Raw genomic sequence first — 16,059 nt, 5'->3', positions numbered from 1 at the left:
AAGAACTCAGGAACATTTCAGCTCTGAGGCTTAAGAAAAAAGTATCAGGCAGAGTAGGGCTTGGAACCTGGGTGAGGTCAGCTAACCATTGCTGAGACTTGTTTTAGATTTACCATGCCAAGTTCAAGCCTGCTCAGAAACAAAGAACCAATTTTAAGCCCCCTCCCAGTTTGCTGAAGGTACCCCAATTCCTCCAGCCCATTTTCTTCCTCTTTCAAAGCAGCAGCTTTCCTCCCATCCTCATTACTTCTGTGTACCACCAATAGCACCGGATCTTCAACCACTTTGACCATAGTATACATCTAACTTTCCCATGTTTGCCTAGATAATTAATATTTTAAGCAAAAGGTCATAAAGGATTATTCTTATAGCCTTGCACTCATCTGAGACAGAACTTCCCTTCCTCCCCCCTTCAAAAACAGCACAGAAAATTAAAAGGCTTAAAATGTATTTTAATAAGTTCATGTTGCATTATTTCATTTCTCAGAAAAACTTCAAAGGTATTAGGGACAAATCAAACATGGTACACCAATAAAAAATGCACAGCATAACTACCTAAGATAGGCAAAGCTAAGAGCTACCGTCTGACATTCAGCATACAGCAACCCTGTTCTCAAGATTGTACTAGGCCTATCAAAGCTGTGAATGGCAACATCACAGACACAAAAGGGCCATTTCTGGGTTGTCCTTACCCAAGAAAAAGATGGAGGCAAGTTTAACACAAGATTTTTTAAAGATATACTAAATGAAAATCTCTAAGAGAAAATGTCTTCCTTGGGACATGAAAGGGTAATATATGGGACATAACAGAACCGTATGTATGTTGTCTGTGACCTCTGTGGACATGTGCCTGAATTCCCACCTGGGAGTGATTGGAACAGTGGGGCCAAGGTCATTGGGGGATGTTTCGTTTTTGTGGTATATGTGGCAGGATCTCTGGGGTGAGACAGTGCACTAAGTCGTGTCCAACTCTTGTGACCCCATGGACTGTAGCCTGCCAGGCTCCTCTGTCTACAGGATTCTCCAGGCAAGAATACTGGAGTGGGTTGCCATTTCCTTCTCCAGGGGATCTTCCTGACCCAGGAATCGAAATCAGGTCTCCATCATTGCAGGCAGATTCTTTACCGACTGGGGTGGGGGGTGGGGGGGCTCAAGAAAGCAAATAGAACAGGGTGGACAAAAAGTGGAATGATTAAGATTAATGGGGGCTCTAATTGGATCCATTTTGCCATGGCTCCCTGGCCCTCGCAGGCTCTCAACAATCACATGAGATTTTAGGAATGCACCACACAGAATTGATTAGTGAAAGGATATACCACATAGAACTGATTTGTTAAATATCACCCCTCCCTTACCCTCTGCCTCCAACATACTCCCTAGAGTACTACAGGCAGGGAAGACCTAAACTATTGGGAGGAATCCCTAACACTTTTCCAGAGTAGAATTCGGCTAAGTCCAAAAAGGGTCCTTCTTTTAAGGGTTTTGGGAAACTAGACACTGCAATTTTATTAGTATCGGCGACGTTTGTTTGGAGCAAATTCAGCTCCAGGAGCTGCACGGTTGAATGCAGGAGGGGTTCCACCAATTGCTCCAATTCCTTCCATTGTAGCAGCTTGGCCAAACCGTTCAGTTGTTGGTGGGGTCTTAAGGAGAAAAGAGAATGATGTTATAATAGAACCTGTGCCCTAGCTTCTCACCCATCCATAGTCCCTCCCCTGGAGGCCACTTCCATTCAACATTCCTGATGGTAAGGGAGACTAAGCCTGTTTAAACTATAGTGGATAACCCTAAAAAGGAAGTTGCTGACAGGTCTACCCAACCATCTTTAACTTTTTATCCTGATTCCTACAGGCTAGGTAACATTATATACTAAATTCCTGGGCTGGATAAATGTTAGCCAAGTCCTTTTTCCTGAACTAGGTATATGGACAAGGGCAGGCAAATTTAACCCTATTCAAAGTAAACATTCTGACACTACAACTAAACCACCTCAGGATTGCATGAGCCACAAATCTTTTGGACTCGCATGTATTTCATATAATGCCTAACCTTTGTTGCCTTCCCTCCAAAAGGGAACCTATTTACCCAGGGTAGCAAAAAATGTCAATCAAGACTAGCCAGTCAGAAGATAAAATACAATTTAAGATTGGGTTTGCACAAGACTCAAAGAGCTTGAGGTTAACATTTTATAGATAACAGTGATCCTAAAAACTATTTAATTTGTAGCAGGCCCAAGGACCATGAAGGCAAAGTCCTTCCTCCTATCACCATTTAGCTACTATAAAGCTCTGCAGTTTACCAATCCCAAGGTTCCATCTGGCATCATAGTGGCTGGTCCTGGAGGAGCTGGGGTACCAGCTGGCACAGGAGCAGGGGGCATGGCGCCTCTGTTGTTTATGCCCATAGCACCTAAAGCAGAGTAGTGATCAGTAGAGGAGACAGACATTGACATTCTTTATCTACACCAAGGGAAACAAGCCAAGACCTCTGGGCTAAGACATGTTACCCTCCCACCAAAATTTGCTTCCAGAAATGTCAAGCCCCTTAAATTTGGACTAGGTAGGAGAAGCTACATAGTTCACCAGAGATGAGACAAAAAAAGAAATCTGTACCATTAATCTCCTAAGCCCTTACCTCCCATAGCCATCTGACCCATCCGTATCTCCTGCTCTCTCTGGAAAACAAAAAAACACTCAGGACAGTCCAAGACAGCACTGCATTCATTCTACCACAATCCACTAAGGACCACATACTAAAGAACATCTGCAACAGCTCTTTAAATTAACTCACTGTAGTTGTACAATGAACTCAAGTTTAGAGCTACTAGGACACAAGTCGAGTTTCCTATTAGGAACAAATTGAGAGATGAAAGGAGAGACACATGATTTCTTTCAGGGCTCCAACCTGTACAACAACTGCTGAGGACATCAGAAGACCAGGCAAGGCTGCTACAGGACTGAATCTATCTGATCCTGCAGTCACTGAGATTAAACAGCACACACTAGCCCCAGCTTTTCATCCTAAATTGCCCGTGAGGCAAAAAGAGCTCCTCTTCAAACCTTACCTTTCCTTCCTATGACTGCTTCTTTCTAAAAGAAGTGTCACAGAATGGAAAAATTGGTCATAGCCTATTGTTTCCTAATCCTAGTGGTGAGTTTGTCGTATCATGGGCACATGAGAGATATACCGCATCAGGGAAGGTTCCCTTGAATCCTTCCTGCTGTCGTCGCATCATTTCTTCTTGTTGCCGCCGCATCTCTTCCTCTCGGCGCCTGCGCTCCTCCTCCTGCCTGCACAGAGTCACCAAGATATTTAAGCACAGGCATTCCAGAACTTGAACAGATTATCTGTCTTAATAGGGCACTCAGCCAAGGAGATCCAAGAGCCCACTGAAAACTACCTTAGTTCTCCAGGCAACTGTTAAGTCGGCCCAGCCCTAAAACAACCCCGATATGTCCTTTAGGGGAAAAAGTTCTTTCCCAAAGGAGCCAGCCTCATGAGACCAATCACTCAGCTGCTTTCCTCTTTAGCGCAGTCCCAAGAATTCACAGAACCATGGGCAGTCAAAACATCTACCTAAAGGGAGAACTTGAGAAGCAGCCAGGAAATATTTGCCAACATATTTACAAATGCATGAGATAGCATGGTGGTTAAGAAGCAGGAGTAAGACATTACCTTTTAGAGTTGTCGGAGAAAAAGGGTTGGAGGAAAAAAAAGTTACCTGAGCTCCAGCTGCTTTCGTTTTTGCACTTCTTGATTGTGCAGCTCTTCCATCCTCCGAAGTTCTTCTTGGCGCCTCATCAAATCTAGAAAAACAACAGACTGATTCAGAGTATTCTTCACCCTCCTCATATAGGCCCATTAATTTTCCACAAATAAAGATCCAGAAAGCAAAGGGGATATTTAATTCCTGAGTGGCCATCCGAGGTATCCAGATTCCAAAAATGAAGTCAAACCTATTATTTCCTTCTCCACAGAATCCAGTATCCTCTGCCACATCTCCAAGCTCATTTGCCTACCAAGATCAACAAAATATTTCAGAGAATAAAAGCTGAAGTTTAGGCCTTTCTCTATTGATTGATACAAAGAAACTCCTGAAAAAAAGTTATTTTGTCCTTCTTCTAGTTTTAAGCCTTAGGTAGATACTCACCCTGCCTCATCAGCATGACCTGGTGCTCATGGCGAGCAGCCTCCATTTCCATCTCCAGCTTCTCACGAGCTTCCTTGATGTTTCGGTCCACTTGGTCCTGCTGCTGCTTTTCCATCTCAATAAGTGCCTTCCAGCGCATGGCATACTCATACTCAAAGGAGCCAGGCTGTGCAAATCTGGGTGGCTGTTCTCGCTCTCTATTGATAAGGTTTCTGGGTTACTAAAACTCTGTCCAAGATTCTCCCAACTAAACACTACATTCCTCCCAAGGGCCAAGACAATGGCTGCCACTGAACACATACAGCAAAGACTTGCCTCTTTTACACAACCCATTACAAGCTTCCTTAAGAATAAATAGGCAAACAACTAACAGGGAATCTGTCAGGATCACATACTTGTGAAATTGCTGATTCTTTATAACCAGCTTCTCTGGGAGTCCCTCTTCATCATCTAACTGGTCCATGGGCTCCACAGTCACAGGTCGAGGAAATCTGGGAGAAAGAAAAACACTCAGTGTTAGTCAAAGTATAACCTTCATTAGTCTTCCCTCTCTACGAGTCAGTGGCACAATGAACTAATTAAGGGTCAGCACTAAACAATTAAACATACTTCTGAAGGTGCTTTTACACCTAGTCCCAAGTAACCAAGTTCTTTAAATAGAACTCTGTGGAATCTGGGGTTAGGGTTCAGATCTCTGAACACAGCCTTTAAGTAGGTAAAGTACTTAAGTGTGGGGCTGCCCCATTGCAGCCATCATTCGCCTGCCATGCAGGAGATGCTACAGGTTCCACAGGCTTGAGCCCTGGGTCGGGAAGATCCCCTGGAAAGGAAACAGCAACCCACTCCAGTATTCTTGCCTGGGAAAGTACACGGACAGAGAAGCCTGGTGAGCTACAGTCTATGAGTTCACAAAAATGTCGGATACAACTGGGTAAGCTCAGAACTCAACTTAGCTCAGATACAACAACTCAGAACTCAAAATAATGACTTGGAATAAATACTAAGAGAGATACTGCATGCACAAAACAATTTACGAGTTCTAAAACTTCACAGTAAGGGGAGGTTTAACAACTGACTAAATGACAACTTACTGAAAATGTCTATCTTTTAATCCTCATACCATTTCCATTAATTTAAGATTATACTGAAAACCCTACCAGAGAGCTGGATAGTATCTAGTCTTCTAAATGAACACAAGAACATGGTTCTTAGAGGTTAACTCCCCAGACCACAGAAGGAAGTAGCATTTAAGGTATGTTTCTGAAAATGACCCCTCACTCACGTGGTTAGCAGGAAGGAGCCTTCACTGCATCTGTCCAGAGCTTTTCGAGCAGCTGGCTTCCCTGAGAATTCAACAATGCCTTTTCCTGAGGGCCTGCCTCGATCATCCACAATGACTACAGCCCTCTCCACCTGGCCGAACACAGAAAAGGCCTCCTCCAGCAGTTCATTGGACACATACTGAGGAAGGTTTCGGACTGTAAGGGATGCACTATGGCAGGCAAAGCGCACACGCAGCTGCTTTCCACGGAGTGGCATGTTGTCCAGTTCTACTTTGGCAATCTCCGCTAGGGTTCGTGTTTCCTAGGAAGCAGAGAAAAGTCAGAATAACTCAACAGCTGAACAATGACCACCTACACAGCCATCAAGAGTCTAAAGTACCATAGCTCAATACCTCAGTGTCTCAAAAAAAGAAAAAACCAAACCCAAAACCCTTGGCAACAAGCATACGAAAACAAAACAAAACAAAACAAAACAAAAAGGATGGAACTGGAAGGACGGATTCATGTGTTTCAGATAATTCTTTGGTTAACCTAATTGCTCTGATGGCCTTGTAATAAATCAACTGGAAATTCTAGAGTTAACATCACTTACATGGTCATCAGTATGACAAGCTATTCTCTTAAGTGTTAAATCTGGACAATGACCAGCATAAAACCTACTCTTACAATACAGAAGTCAGAATTATTTTAGTTTCAGCTAGCTATGTACCAGAGTAATCAGAATCACTACACCCTCCAAGAGACCTCTTTAGAACCACAGACCTTGATGGGACCCTCCCCTCCACATTCTTAAAGAAGAACCTGAGCCCCAGAAAAAATGACTTGCCCATACAGTTTTGAGTTAGTGGTAGATCTGGAATGAAGACTGGTTCTGACTATAACATCCAGTGATCTTACTAGCACATTATGTTCCTCATTTATGGAGATAGATAATGCCCAAAAAGGTTTCCCCCACACACTTAAACACATTTCCTAAATAAAATCAGACATCTACACTTAAAAATGGTTATGATAAATGTTATATTATGTGGATTTTAGCAATTAAAATTTTTCTTTCAAAGTAGATTAAAAAAAAAAAAAGATATAAAACTGTCCCCTCATGGTTTTGAGGACTCTTAAGTGAAATAATACATGCATAAAGGCTTTGGAAATAAATTATATAAATCTTGATCATTACTAAAAGTCTTTTCCTATTTTTTCAGGAAAAAATCTTAACTTACTAAAAGTATTTGTAGGGGACAGTAAACAGGGGAAAGGTACAGAAAAAACAAGATTAACTATGACTTGATAGTTATTGAAGCTGGGTTAACAAGTATGTACAGGTTCACTGCACTATTCTCTCCACTTCTATATGCTTGAAATTTCCCAATTAAAAAAAGTTCCAAAGGGCATACTTAAGCCCCAGAGTCCTAGGCAAATAAACCTATGTTGTCTTGAAACAAAAACCTATCAGGAAAAATTAAAATAAAATCTGCATTTTGTCCTGTTCTACCAACTATAAGCTTTTACAAACATCATCTGAGAATTATTTCTACTGCCTAATTTTCCATAGCCATCATTTCCTAGCTTCACCACCTTTTAGAGCACACAGCTGCTTACCAAGCGGATAAAGCCAAAGCCCTTGTCCTTATGAATGAAGACTTCGCCTGCCTTCCCATATTTCTCAAACAGTTTCCTCATCTCCTCCTCAGTGATGTCAGGAGGAAGATTGCCCACAAACAGCCGACTACGCTGGGTGAAGGTCTTCTCTCCTGGTTTCCTAAAATTCTTCAGGTCAATAGTCAAGCCTTCATCTGAGAGAAGAAACATAGTCACTTAAAAGATTGGGGAGAGATTTACAGTCATATCCTCAAAGAGTTACAACTGCTGCTAGATAAGAAATGTAATTGCTATAAAGAAGTCAACACCATTTCCCAATGGAATCTATCCACTAACCACTTATCAGTGGTTAAATTGCACTTAGAATGTGAAAGCAGTATGCAGAGATCTGGGGGCGGGAGGGAGGGAGGACGGACTTCTCAACAGCTCTACTGTGGTCCAGGAGCCAACCTAGACTAACTCAAGAGACAGAAAGACAATACAAGAGCTACTGTCAAAGAGAAAACCAAGCAAGTCAAGGAGCTCTATGTCAGAAGTGACTGGATTTTTACATTTAAAACATAATTACAAAAAAAAACAAACAAAACAAAAAAACTGCCCTATTTCCCAATCCCAAGTCAATCTTCATAACCTTAACAGTTCCCATTCTTTCAGGCTTGGGGTAATGAAAAGAAATGAGTTAGGAAAGAGTATTCTTTGTAGGAATTTTTAGAAATAAGGAAGATGAGGTTGTTTGTAGTTTTAGACGCATGCAAGAGGTGCTCAAAGTTAGTGGAATGGATGAGAACATATCTTTAAAGATCTTTTACTCTGATTAAAACTAGGGAGGCAGAGGCCCTAGGCTAAAAGTATAATACTCAGTATCAGATTTCTTCTCCATTAAGTCTTAAAAACCTTCTTTATATTTTCTCTACCTACTGGTCATACAATTACCACAGTGTTTAGCAAAACGATGTGCCAATGCAGCGAAGCAACCTGTATTCAACTGCTATCCTACATATCTGCTCCTTTTCAGAGAATCAGCCTTTTTCTATCCTAAGTATTGAGGTAAATAGGGAAAAGAACAACAAAGGTGTGCCACAAAAGCCCATTCCTTTATAATCCCAAGAGTCGAATTTAAAAATCAAGAAACTATTCCCAAGACAGAACCTATTTCTACTTCATTACCTAGCATGTACTTACTCTGGCTGCTGGCTTGCTGCCCATTTGCAGGCATTGGTGGAGGTGGTGGCTGCTGCTGTTGCTGCTGGTGGTGCTGCTGATGGTGATGTTGATGATGCTTCCTTGGAGTGTGGTTTTGTTTCTCCAAGTTAAAAGTTTTATTGCTCTGCATCTTTGTACCCTAAAAATAAACTGGAATGTCAGACACATTCAGTGCTTAGAACATATTCAGTCACTAATTTCCTGGTGACTTACATGTCAATTAATCACCTATGGTACTATTTCAAATAGGTATGGTGAAAGAGTACAATTCAACCATCTAAAACCACCAGCACTAGCAGTTATATTGCACACAGAAACTAGACAAGTACTAAATAAGAACAGCTTGCAAAAGAATGACTTGAGGAAGCTTCCAGTTCAATAACTACATGCATTGAAGTGACTTTCCCAAAATAATCTACTCCCTAAAAAATGGCCCTATCATAATATTAAAGCACACTTTAAAAATACAATGATTGAAATAGATTCTCGTTATCTCGAGGACTAGTAAGTCTTGTTCTTTGGCACCTTGCAGCCCTAGCCTATAGTTGATACTGTGGAAGAGTATGGGCTGTATAGATTTAGACATACTTATATTTGAAACATGGTCCTAACACTTACTAGTAAATTACTTTTGAACCATTTCCTTAAGTTGTTATAAAAGGGATAATAAAAACACCTACCTCTCAAGGTAGCTATGAAGATGAATATGGGAAAATACTAATTCTGTACTAGCATATATTGTTATTAAATATCATTATTAACCATAATAGAAAGATAAATGACTATCAAAGTAATAAAAGCATCCAATACAAACATATACAATCATAAAATCTTAAATTTTGTCATTTAAAATCAATAAGGGAGTTCCCTGGTTGCCTAGTGGTTAGGATTCCAAGCCACTGTTGTGGCTGGGCTTCAATCCCTGACTGGGGAATAGAGATCCTGTAAGCCACTAGGCATGGCCAAAAACCCATAAGATTAAAATGAAAATTCCTGGTATAATCCAGGCTGAATACAAAAGTTGACGGTTTTAAGATGGAAATTTCCTAATGGATCAGCCGAGGACTATCTCCCTTATCCAAGGGCAGTTTTCCAGTAAATTAAAGGACAAAAATCAATCATGAATCTTTTATCCTAAACATAAGACCCTCCAGTCAGATTTAACTGAAAGAAAGATGCAGAAAATGATCTTTTCTCCAAAAACTGTATTATTAACATCATGATTCCCTTAAAATAAATTCTATTCCTCAGATTAAAAAAATGTGACAAAGGCTTGGTAGCTGTTGATTCTGGATGAGGAATATACAAGACACTTATGTGTATAAAACTTTAACATTGATACATTTTTTATATCATATCCTACCAAAACTGAAAATATCAATGCAGTTAAGTTCTGTATAAAGTTGTTTTATAAGACAACAGGTAACAAGAGGTATCAAGATGTTCATATTTCTTAACTCAGGAATTCTACTTCTAATAATTTATTCTAAGAATATAATTTAAGATTTAAAAACTACATCCATGAAATAGTCTCTATAACTGGCTTTCCAGTAACAAAATGATAAAAATGACTTTTTCTTTTTTATTAATTTTTTACATTAATTCAACAACTATTCACCAAATGCTTATTTGCTAGACACTATTCTAGGTGCTTGGGATGAATCAATGAACAGTCTTGCCTTCAGCAGTGATAACCTTCCAGTGAGAGAAAATATACATAATAATTAAATTACATAGTACTTAAGAGGTTTAGTGCTAGGAGAAAATAAAAAGTTGAGAGGAGGGGAAAGTGGACAGGGAGTGGAAGGGGAAAATTTGCAATTTTAAATAGTTGTGAGTTTGGCCTCACTAGAAATCTGACATTCAAGCCAAAACTTGAATTCTCATGTATATCATTTCATCAGTCTTTTGTTCTTCATTAATAAAGTACAAACTACATCTTTAACATAGAAAACAATAAAACAAAAACCCAAAGACTGACCACTGAAAAAGTCACTGTTGACATTTTGATATGCCATTTCAGTCACTTATTTACATATTTGTATGTACTCTAAATGGTATACTCCATGTCCCTAAATCTTCTACATTTATTGTTAATGGACTCTGTATTCTGCTGTCAACCAAGCCCTTATAGTGCCAGGACACTTAGGTTATTTATAATTTGTCACTATTATAAACCAATGCTCTCAGCTAAGTCTTGGGGCACCTCTATGAACAGATATTCCTCCCACAATTTCCGTTTTCGCTTCTTAACCTTTAAAAACATATACTGTCATTTCAAAACTGCAACCATAAATGCACTATTTTATATTCACCCTTTTCTCATTCCTAGTGTCAACTTAATTATAATTTTTAATGGTCACATAAAGTCCAACTGGATGTACACTAATTTACTAAACTACTCCCTATGAGACATTTAGGCTGTTTTCAGCTTTCTCCTATTATAATGCTGCAATAAATATCTCCATAGGATAAATTCTTATTAAACACCTTTGTGACTTTTGCCACATAGTTTATAGTTTAACAACTTTATTTTATTATTATTTTTTTTAGTTTAACAACTTTAAATACTGTGAATAAGTGCAACAGTTTCAGAGCAAATTTGACACCTTAAAAAAAAGAGAAAATGTTTTTAAAAGTAAGATACAAGAAATTAAACCATAAAAATAGAGCTGGGGATAGGTAAGGTGGGCATTAGCATCAGATGTTTTCCCCTATGAGTCCTACATATTAAACACCCCCATTCCCCTGATCCCAAAAGCCTATAGCAGAAACGTGAATTATTTTCATAGCCATTTCTCCAACTATTTCTTCTTACCTCTGGCTAGAATCCAAAGAGTCTTTCTCACCTTTTTTTAAAATCTCCAGCCTTTAATTTAAGAGTCAGTGGCCCCAGCCTCAATATCTTGCATCCCATTCAGGAACCCACAATGTTATATGTTACTAGAAATCTTTACAGAGATCCACTCAAAACTGAAATATTAAAAACTCTATATTTACATCCTAATCACACCTCACCACTCCATTCAAAAAGGCCATTTTATAATTTCTTAGTAGAAATTATCTCTTTGATCATAGGGATGTTTTAAACTATTTAGAATTACTTCAATGGAAGTTATTTTTTATTTTAGAAAGTGCAATGTGGTAGTTAAGATGTTAATACCAGATATTAACTGATCACTGAATGTCAGGCACTGTGCTAAGCCTATATTATCTCATTTAATACTCACAACTATCTTCTGAATAAGAAAACTGATGTACATCCAAGGTCACACAAATGTGATGAAGCATGGAGTAGCACTCAGGTCTGCTGAACTCTAAAGCTCATGCTCATTGCTATGGTATAAACTGAGTAATTGAACTCACCTTGATTTTAGACTTTAGAATTCAAAACACTTACTAAAATGTCACCTAACCTCTGAGTAGTTTCCTCACTTGTAAGATGGGGGTAACATCTATCTCACAGGACTGGTTATTTTGACCAAACCAGATAATGGACATTACAGCTACTTGTTCTTGCTGACAATCACCACCCCTATTTCTACATATGCGGTGCTCCAGTTAGACAAATTTCATCAATTACATTCTTCCCTTGCTCTTCTGGATTCTAGCAAAAATTATTTTTACAACCAAACTGCCTACCTTTGTGTCGAGTAAATGTCTCCATAATGCCAATCATTACTCTTTCCCTTCAGTTTATTTCCCAAGAAGTCATTCAACAGTGAACACAAAATAATACTGTATAAATCACCTAAAACAGTGCCCACAAAGTAGCAAGTATTCAGTAAGCATTTGTCTCTGTAATGTACTTCTGATGATGACCACCAATATAATCTGGAAATATGTGCAAATATCTGGGTAATAAATTCACTGCCCCTAGCCACTGGGGCCTCTGAGAAGGGAATAAATCATAAAGGTCAACAGTAAGGATTTATGTCTACTTATTTGCCCCAAAGACTAACCCTGATGGACTTTCTTGAGAGCAAATACATATTGCTGTTAGAAAAACTGGGGCTATTTGCAACACAACTGCACAAACCAAACACTACACCACATATCTGAAACCTAAATAAAATGCCCCCTTAATTTTCAGGAAAAGGATCAACTTTTAAGTGGAAACTGTGTGGGGGGGAAACCTGGTAAAAATCTACCAGATGGAAATGGCTGCCTGGATGTGGACCAGCCTGAAAGCTGCAGGAGGCACTGGCCAGGTAAGGCCCTTTTCCAAGAATCTCTTAGGACCTTTCATTTAGTAATAAGTAACATGGACAAAGACAATATAAATCTAGCCAGGATCCCCCTATTAAGAGTGGCCAGATGTATCAAATAAAAACACATTACAGTTAAATTTGAATTTCAGGTTTTGAAAAAAAAATCTTTAGTGTCCCATTCCATGTATACTAAAAAAATTTGTTGTTTACGTGAAATTCAAATCTAACAGGGTGTCCTGTATTTTCTCTGACAACCCTACCCCTACCTCAACTTTGACTGAAGATAACAAAGTGCCTCCCAGTCCTCTTTAACCTCGACTTCTGCTAAGAACACAAAGCGGCAGCTTACGAGAACAGTTTTTCCAAAGGTAAAAATACCGATAGGAAATCCATAAAATTAATTTTCATTTTTTAAAAAGTAATGTTATAAACAGGTCGAGTAGACAGGCAACAGGACAAAAAAAGTCTTCAGGAATCTGCCTAGGAAAACAGCAAGGGCTGGACTAGCAGATGAACTTCCCAGCTCAGAGTTTTGACAAAGAAGCATCGCTGGGGTAGGGGAGGGGGCCCCCTTTCTCCTCCGGAACTAACGGCCTCACGAGGTCGAGAGGAGGAGCGCCCGACAAAGCGCCTCCTCCTGTAGCCGCGACTTCAGGGCTCTCGGATAATAGACCCCACACCCTCAGGCCCAGGGCGGCTCAACGATTGGGGAACTTACTGACAAGATTCAGCTTCCAAGATGTGTTGCACAAAAAAACGGCAAGGGAAGGGAAACGGGAATCAGGTTAAAGCAGAAGGCGAGACCAGCGGAGAGCGATGGGCCTCCGCGGGTGGGATGAGGAGACCGTGTGGCCGCGGAGACAAGGCCTCAAGGGGCCGCAGAACGAACGGCCCACCTTCCTTCAAACCTAGCCTCACCGTCATCTCTTCCTTCACCGATTGTCGCTAGAAATCCTACTCTTCTCTCGAACAAGAACTAAGTCGACCCCATACTCACCCTCACCGACTGTTTTCTGCTCAGAGTAACGGCGACGCTACACGGCCTTTACCGTCCCGAGAAAAGAGCGCGCGACCGCCGGAAACGAGACGGCGGAGATCGGTGCCTCCCAAGGGGTACAAAGTGGCGTTCCCTATTGGTTATCTGATATGCCAATCAACATTTATCTCCAGAGGTGGAATCGGTTTTCCACCATTTCTTCGATCTTATTGGCTACTGAATGTGAAAGACTGGAGTTCGTGTGAACGACAGATGGGGACAAAGAGCGAGGCTTTCTAGCGAGTGCGCTTGCGCAAGTTGCGTCCGCTAGAGGCGGAAAAGGAAAGGGGGAGGGGGATAAACGGGTAGGGAGTGGAGGGTCGAAAGGAGAGACGTCAACTAAGTAATGGAAAGACCGAAAGACCAAGTGATGGGAGGGGCAGAGGAGAGGGGGAAAAAGGGAGAGAGAGAGGAAAGTGGAAAGAGAGGGAAAGAGAAGAGATAATGTGCGCGTAGGCGTGCTCTGAGAATTCCTGCACTGCGCCTGTGCAAACAGCTAGAGTAACAATGTCATTGTATTCAGTGTAGTAGATCTCGCTTTTTTCTACAGGAAAAAAAAAAATGCCCCGCCATGTTTCTTTTTTCACATTTCCTCATTAAGACTTACACTCTGACACTTCTTACTTAATCACATTTTTTAGTTGCTTCTCCTGCTGCCAGGTGGACTCATGAAGCCCAGCTGAAACAGTCATCACTATGGTTATGGTTAAAGAAAGGGATGGAAGCGAGGAGGGGAGATCGATACTTCAGTCTCTGCGTAATTACTCAGAATTGTAACCAGCACTCTTATTTCCATGGTAACCAGGGAACCCAGCAGTCCAAACATCATTATTGTTCCCGTGCTTTACAGAGAGAATCAACAGGTGTCATCATTGCCATGGATACATTTTAGGCCTCCAGATCAGACTGATTTCTGTACTCCAAAGGATGCCAATTTTTCAATAATGCCTAGCTAGCCCTGTGGCTAATCGAGGACAACAACTGCTCACCTGATAGGTCTTTGTAGTTAATTCCCACTAACTCACACTCAGGGTTTCAGGGTCTTCCCACTGGCGCCACCTTATGTGGGGACACAGTGATCTAAATCTGCATTGTCTAGAACCTCCTGCAATGACAGAAATGTTCTATTTCTGCTCTGTTCAATATGGGTGTACCTACTGGCCATATGTGGCCATTGAGAACTTGAAATAGGAGTGTGCGTGAGGAACTGAATTATTAATTCCACTGCATTTTAATTAGCTAAAATTCAAGCAGTCACACAAGGCTAGTGGCTACCATGTTGGACATATCAATACCAATGATTACCAAACTTTTGGAGAATAAATACTACCTCTATTGGGCTTCCCGGGTGGCGCTAGTGGTAAAGAACCCGCCTGCCAATGCAGGAGGCACAAGAGACTGGACTTCAATCCCTGGGTGGGGAAGAGCCCCTGGAGGAAGGCATGGCAAACCCACTCCAGTATTCTTGCCTAGAGAATCCCATGGACAGAAGAGCCTGGTGGGCTATGGTCCACAGGGTCGAAAAACGTCAGACATGACTAAAGGAACTTGGCACGCAGGCAACACCTCTATAATGAAAAACGAATTAATACCTCTACCCTGAAAAAGACATTTTTCCTGCTTACAGAAAACAAAAACAAATACTCAGGAGTAAAAAGAGAAAATTCTCTCCTGTTCATCCCAGTGGTTACAATTATGACTGCATTCTTGCATTTCTATTTTCTATATTTACACTGTCCTGGTCAAAGAGAAAAGTTTCTACCTTTTTATACATGAAGGATTAAGCTACATATATTTTTCTGGGCCATGGCTTTCTCATTTTAAAAATACTTTAGCTATCTTTTTATATAAATGCATAAAGATCTATAAGGACTTTTAACATCAAATATTTTACAGATTCTGGCATGATTGTTTTTAGTATACATTGAGTGAAAAACAAAGTTACAAAAAAGCTATGGATTCAATAACATTTTAAATTAACTTTTTAATTACCATAGCTGTTTACACCATTGGAAAACCAAATAAAATAACAAAAGAAAACTTGTACTTTTGTGTATCTTCTTAAGGCAATCACAACATAAGCAGAGAAATGTTAATGTAAACAATACTGTAGGCAAATCAAATAATAGTATCATGCTAAAGGTAAAGGTCACAAAGAGTCGGACACAACTGAGCGACTGAATTGAACTGAAAAGGTAAAGGTAACACAGCTCTACTTGAGTGGATCAGGAATGGCTTCACAGAAAAGAGCACCTTTGAATCATCTTAACTAAGAGGTTGAAGTCAGAGACACCAGTGTACAAAGGTTCAGAGACAGAACGACCTATGTTTTAAGTAATTTGTCATGACTGAAGAGAAGTGGGGAGACTGAGTGATTGGAAATTAGACTGAAGAGATGGATATAGGCTAAATAATTAAGGACCTGTGCCATACTTAGAATTTTTCACTTGAATCTGTAGATGATGGAGCTCAGTCATGCCTGACTCTTTGCAACCCCATGGACTGCAGCCCACCAGGCTCCTCTGTCCATGGGATTTTCCAGGCAAGAATACTGGAGTGGGTAGCCATTCCCTTCTC

At 40.4% G+C, this 16,059-nt stretch overlaps 1 protein-coding gene across 3 annotated transcripts in view; it reads right to left on the bottom strand.

The window, feature by feature from the left end:
• Positions 1-431: 431 nt before the first annotated feature.
• Positions 432-16,059, bottom strand: part of NONO (non-POU domain containing octamer binding) — a 27,429-nt gene continuing 11,801 nt past the window's right edge. The window contains exons 1-11 of one of the 3 annotated variants that reach the window (XM_012106875.5): positions 13,444-13,520; positions 8,215-8,385; positions 7,033-7,226; positions 5,433-5,734; positions 4,546-4,641; positions 4,151-4,347; positions 3,722-3,806; positions 3,188-3,290; positions 2,635-2,674; positions 2,300-2,409; positions 432-1,643 (exon numbers count right to left, since the gene is read on the bottom strand). In XM_012106875.5, the coding sequence (XP_011962265.2) occupies positions 1,509-1,643; positions 2,300-2,409; positions 2,635-2,674; positions 3,188-3,290; positions 3,722-3,806; positions 4,151-4,347; positions 4,546-4,641; positions 5,433-5,734; positions 7,033-7,226; positions 8,215-8,365 (1,413 nt within the window). In that variant the 5' untranslated portion in view covers positions 8,366-8,385; positions 13,444-13,520 and the 3' untranslated portion in view covers positions 432-1,508. Of the gene's footprint in view, positions 1,644-2,299; positions 2,410-2,634; positions 2,675-3,187; positions 3,291-3,721; positions 3,807-4,150; positions 4,348-4,545; positions 4,642-5,432; positions 5,735-7,032; positions 7,227-8,214; positions 8,386-13,443; positions 13,521-16,059 lie in introns of those variants that run through there. The other 2 variants (XM_004022172.6, XM_042241984.1) reach the window with 2 other exon arrangements.

Source organism: Ovis aries, chromosome X (genome assembly GCF_016772045.2).
Source record: "Ovis aries strain OAR_USU_Benz2616 breed Rambouillet chromosome X, ARS-UI_Ramb_v3.0, whole genome shotgun sequence".
NCBI classification, from domain to species: domain Eukaryota; kingdom Metazoa; phylum Chordata; class Mammalia; order Artiodactyla; family Bovidae; genus Ovis; species Ovis aries.
The sequence above is the reverse complement of the archived record's forward strand: the minus strand, read 5'-3'. Positions and strand labels throughout refer to the sequence as shown.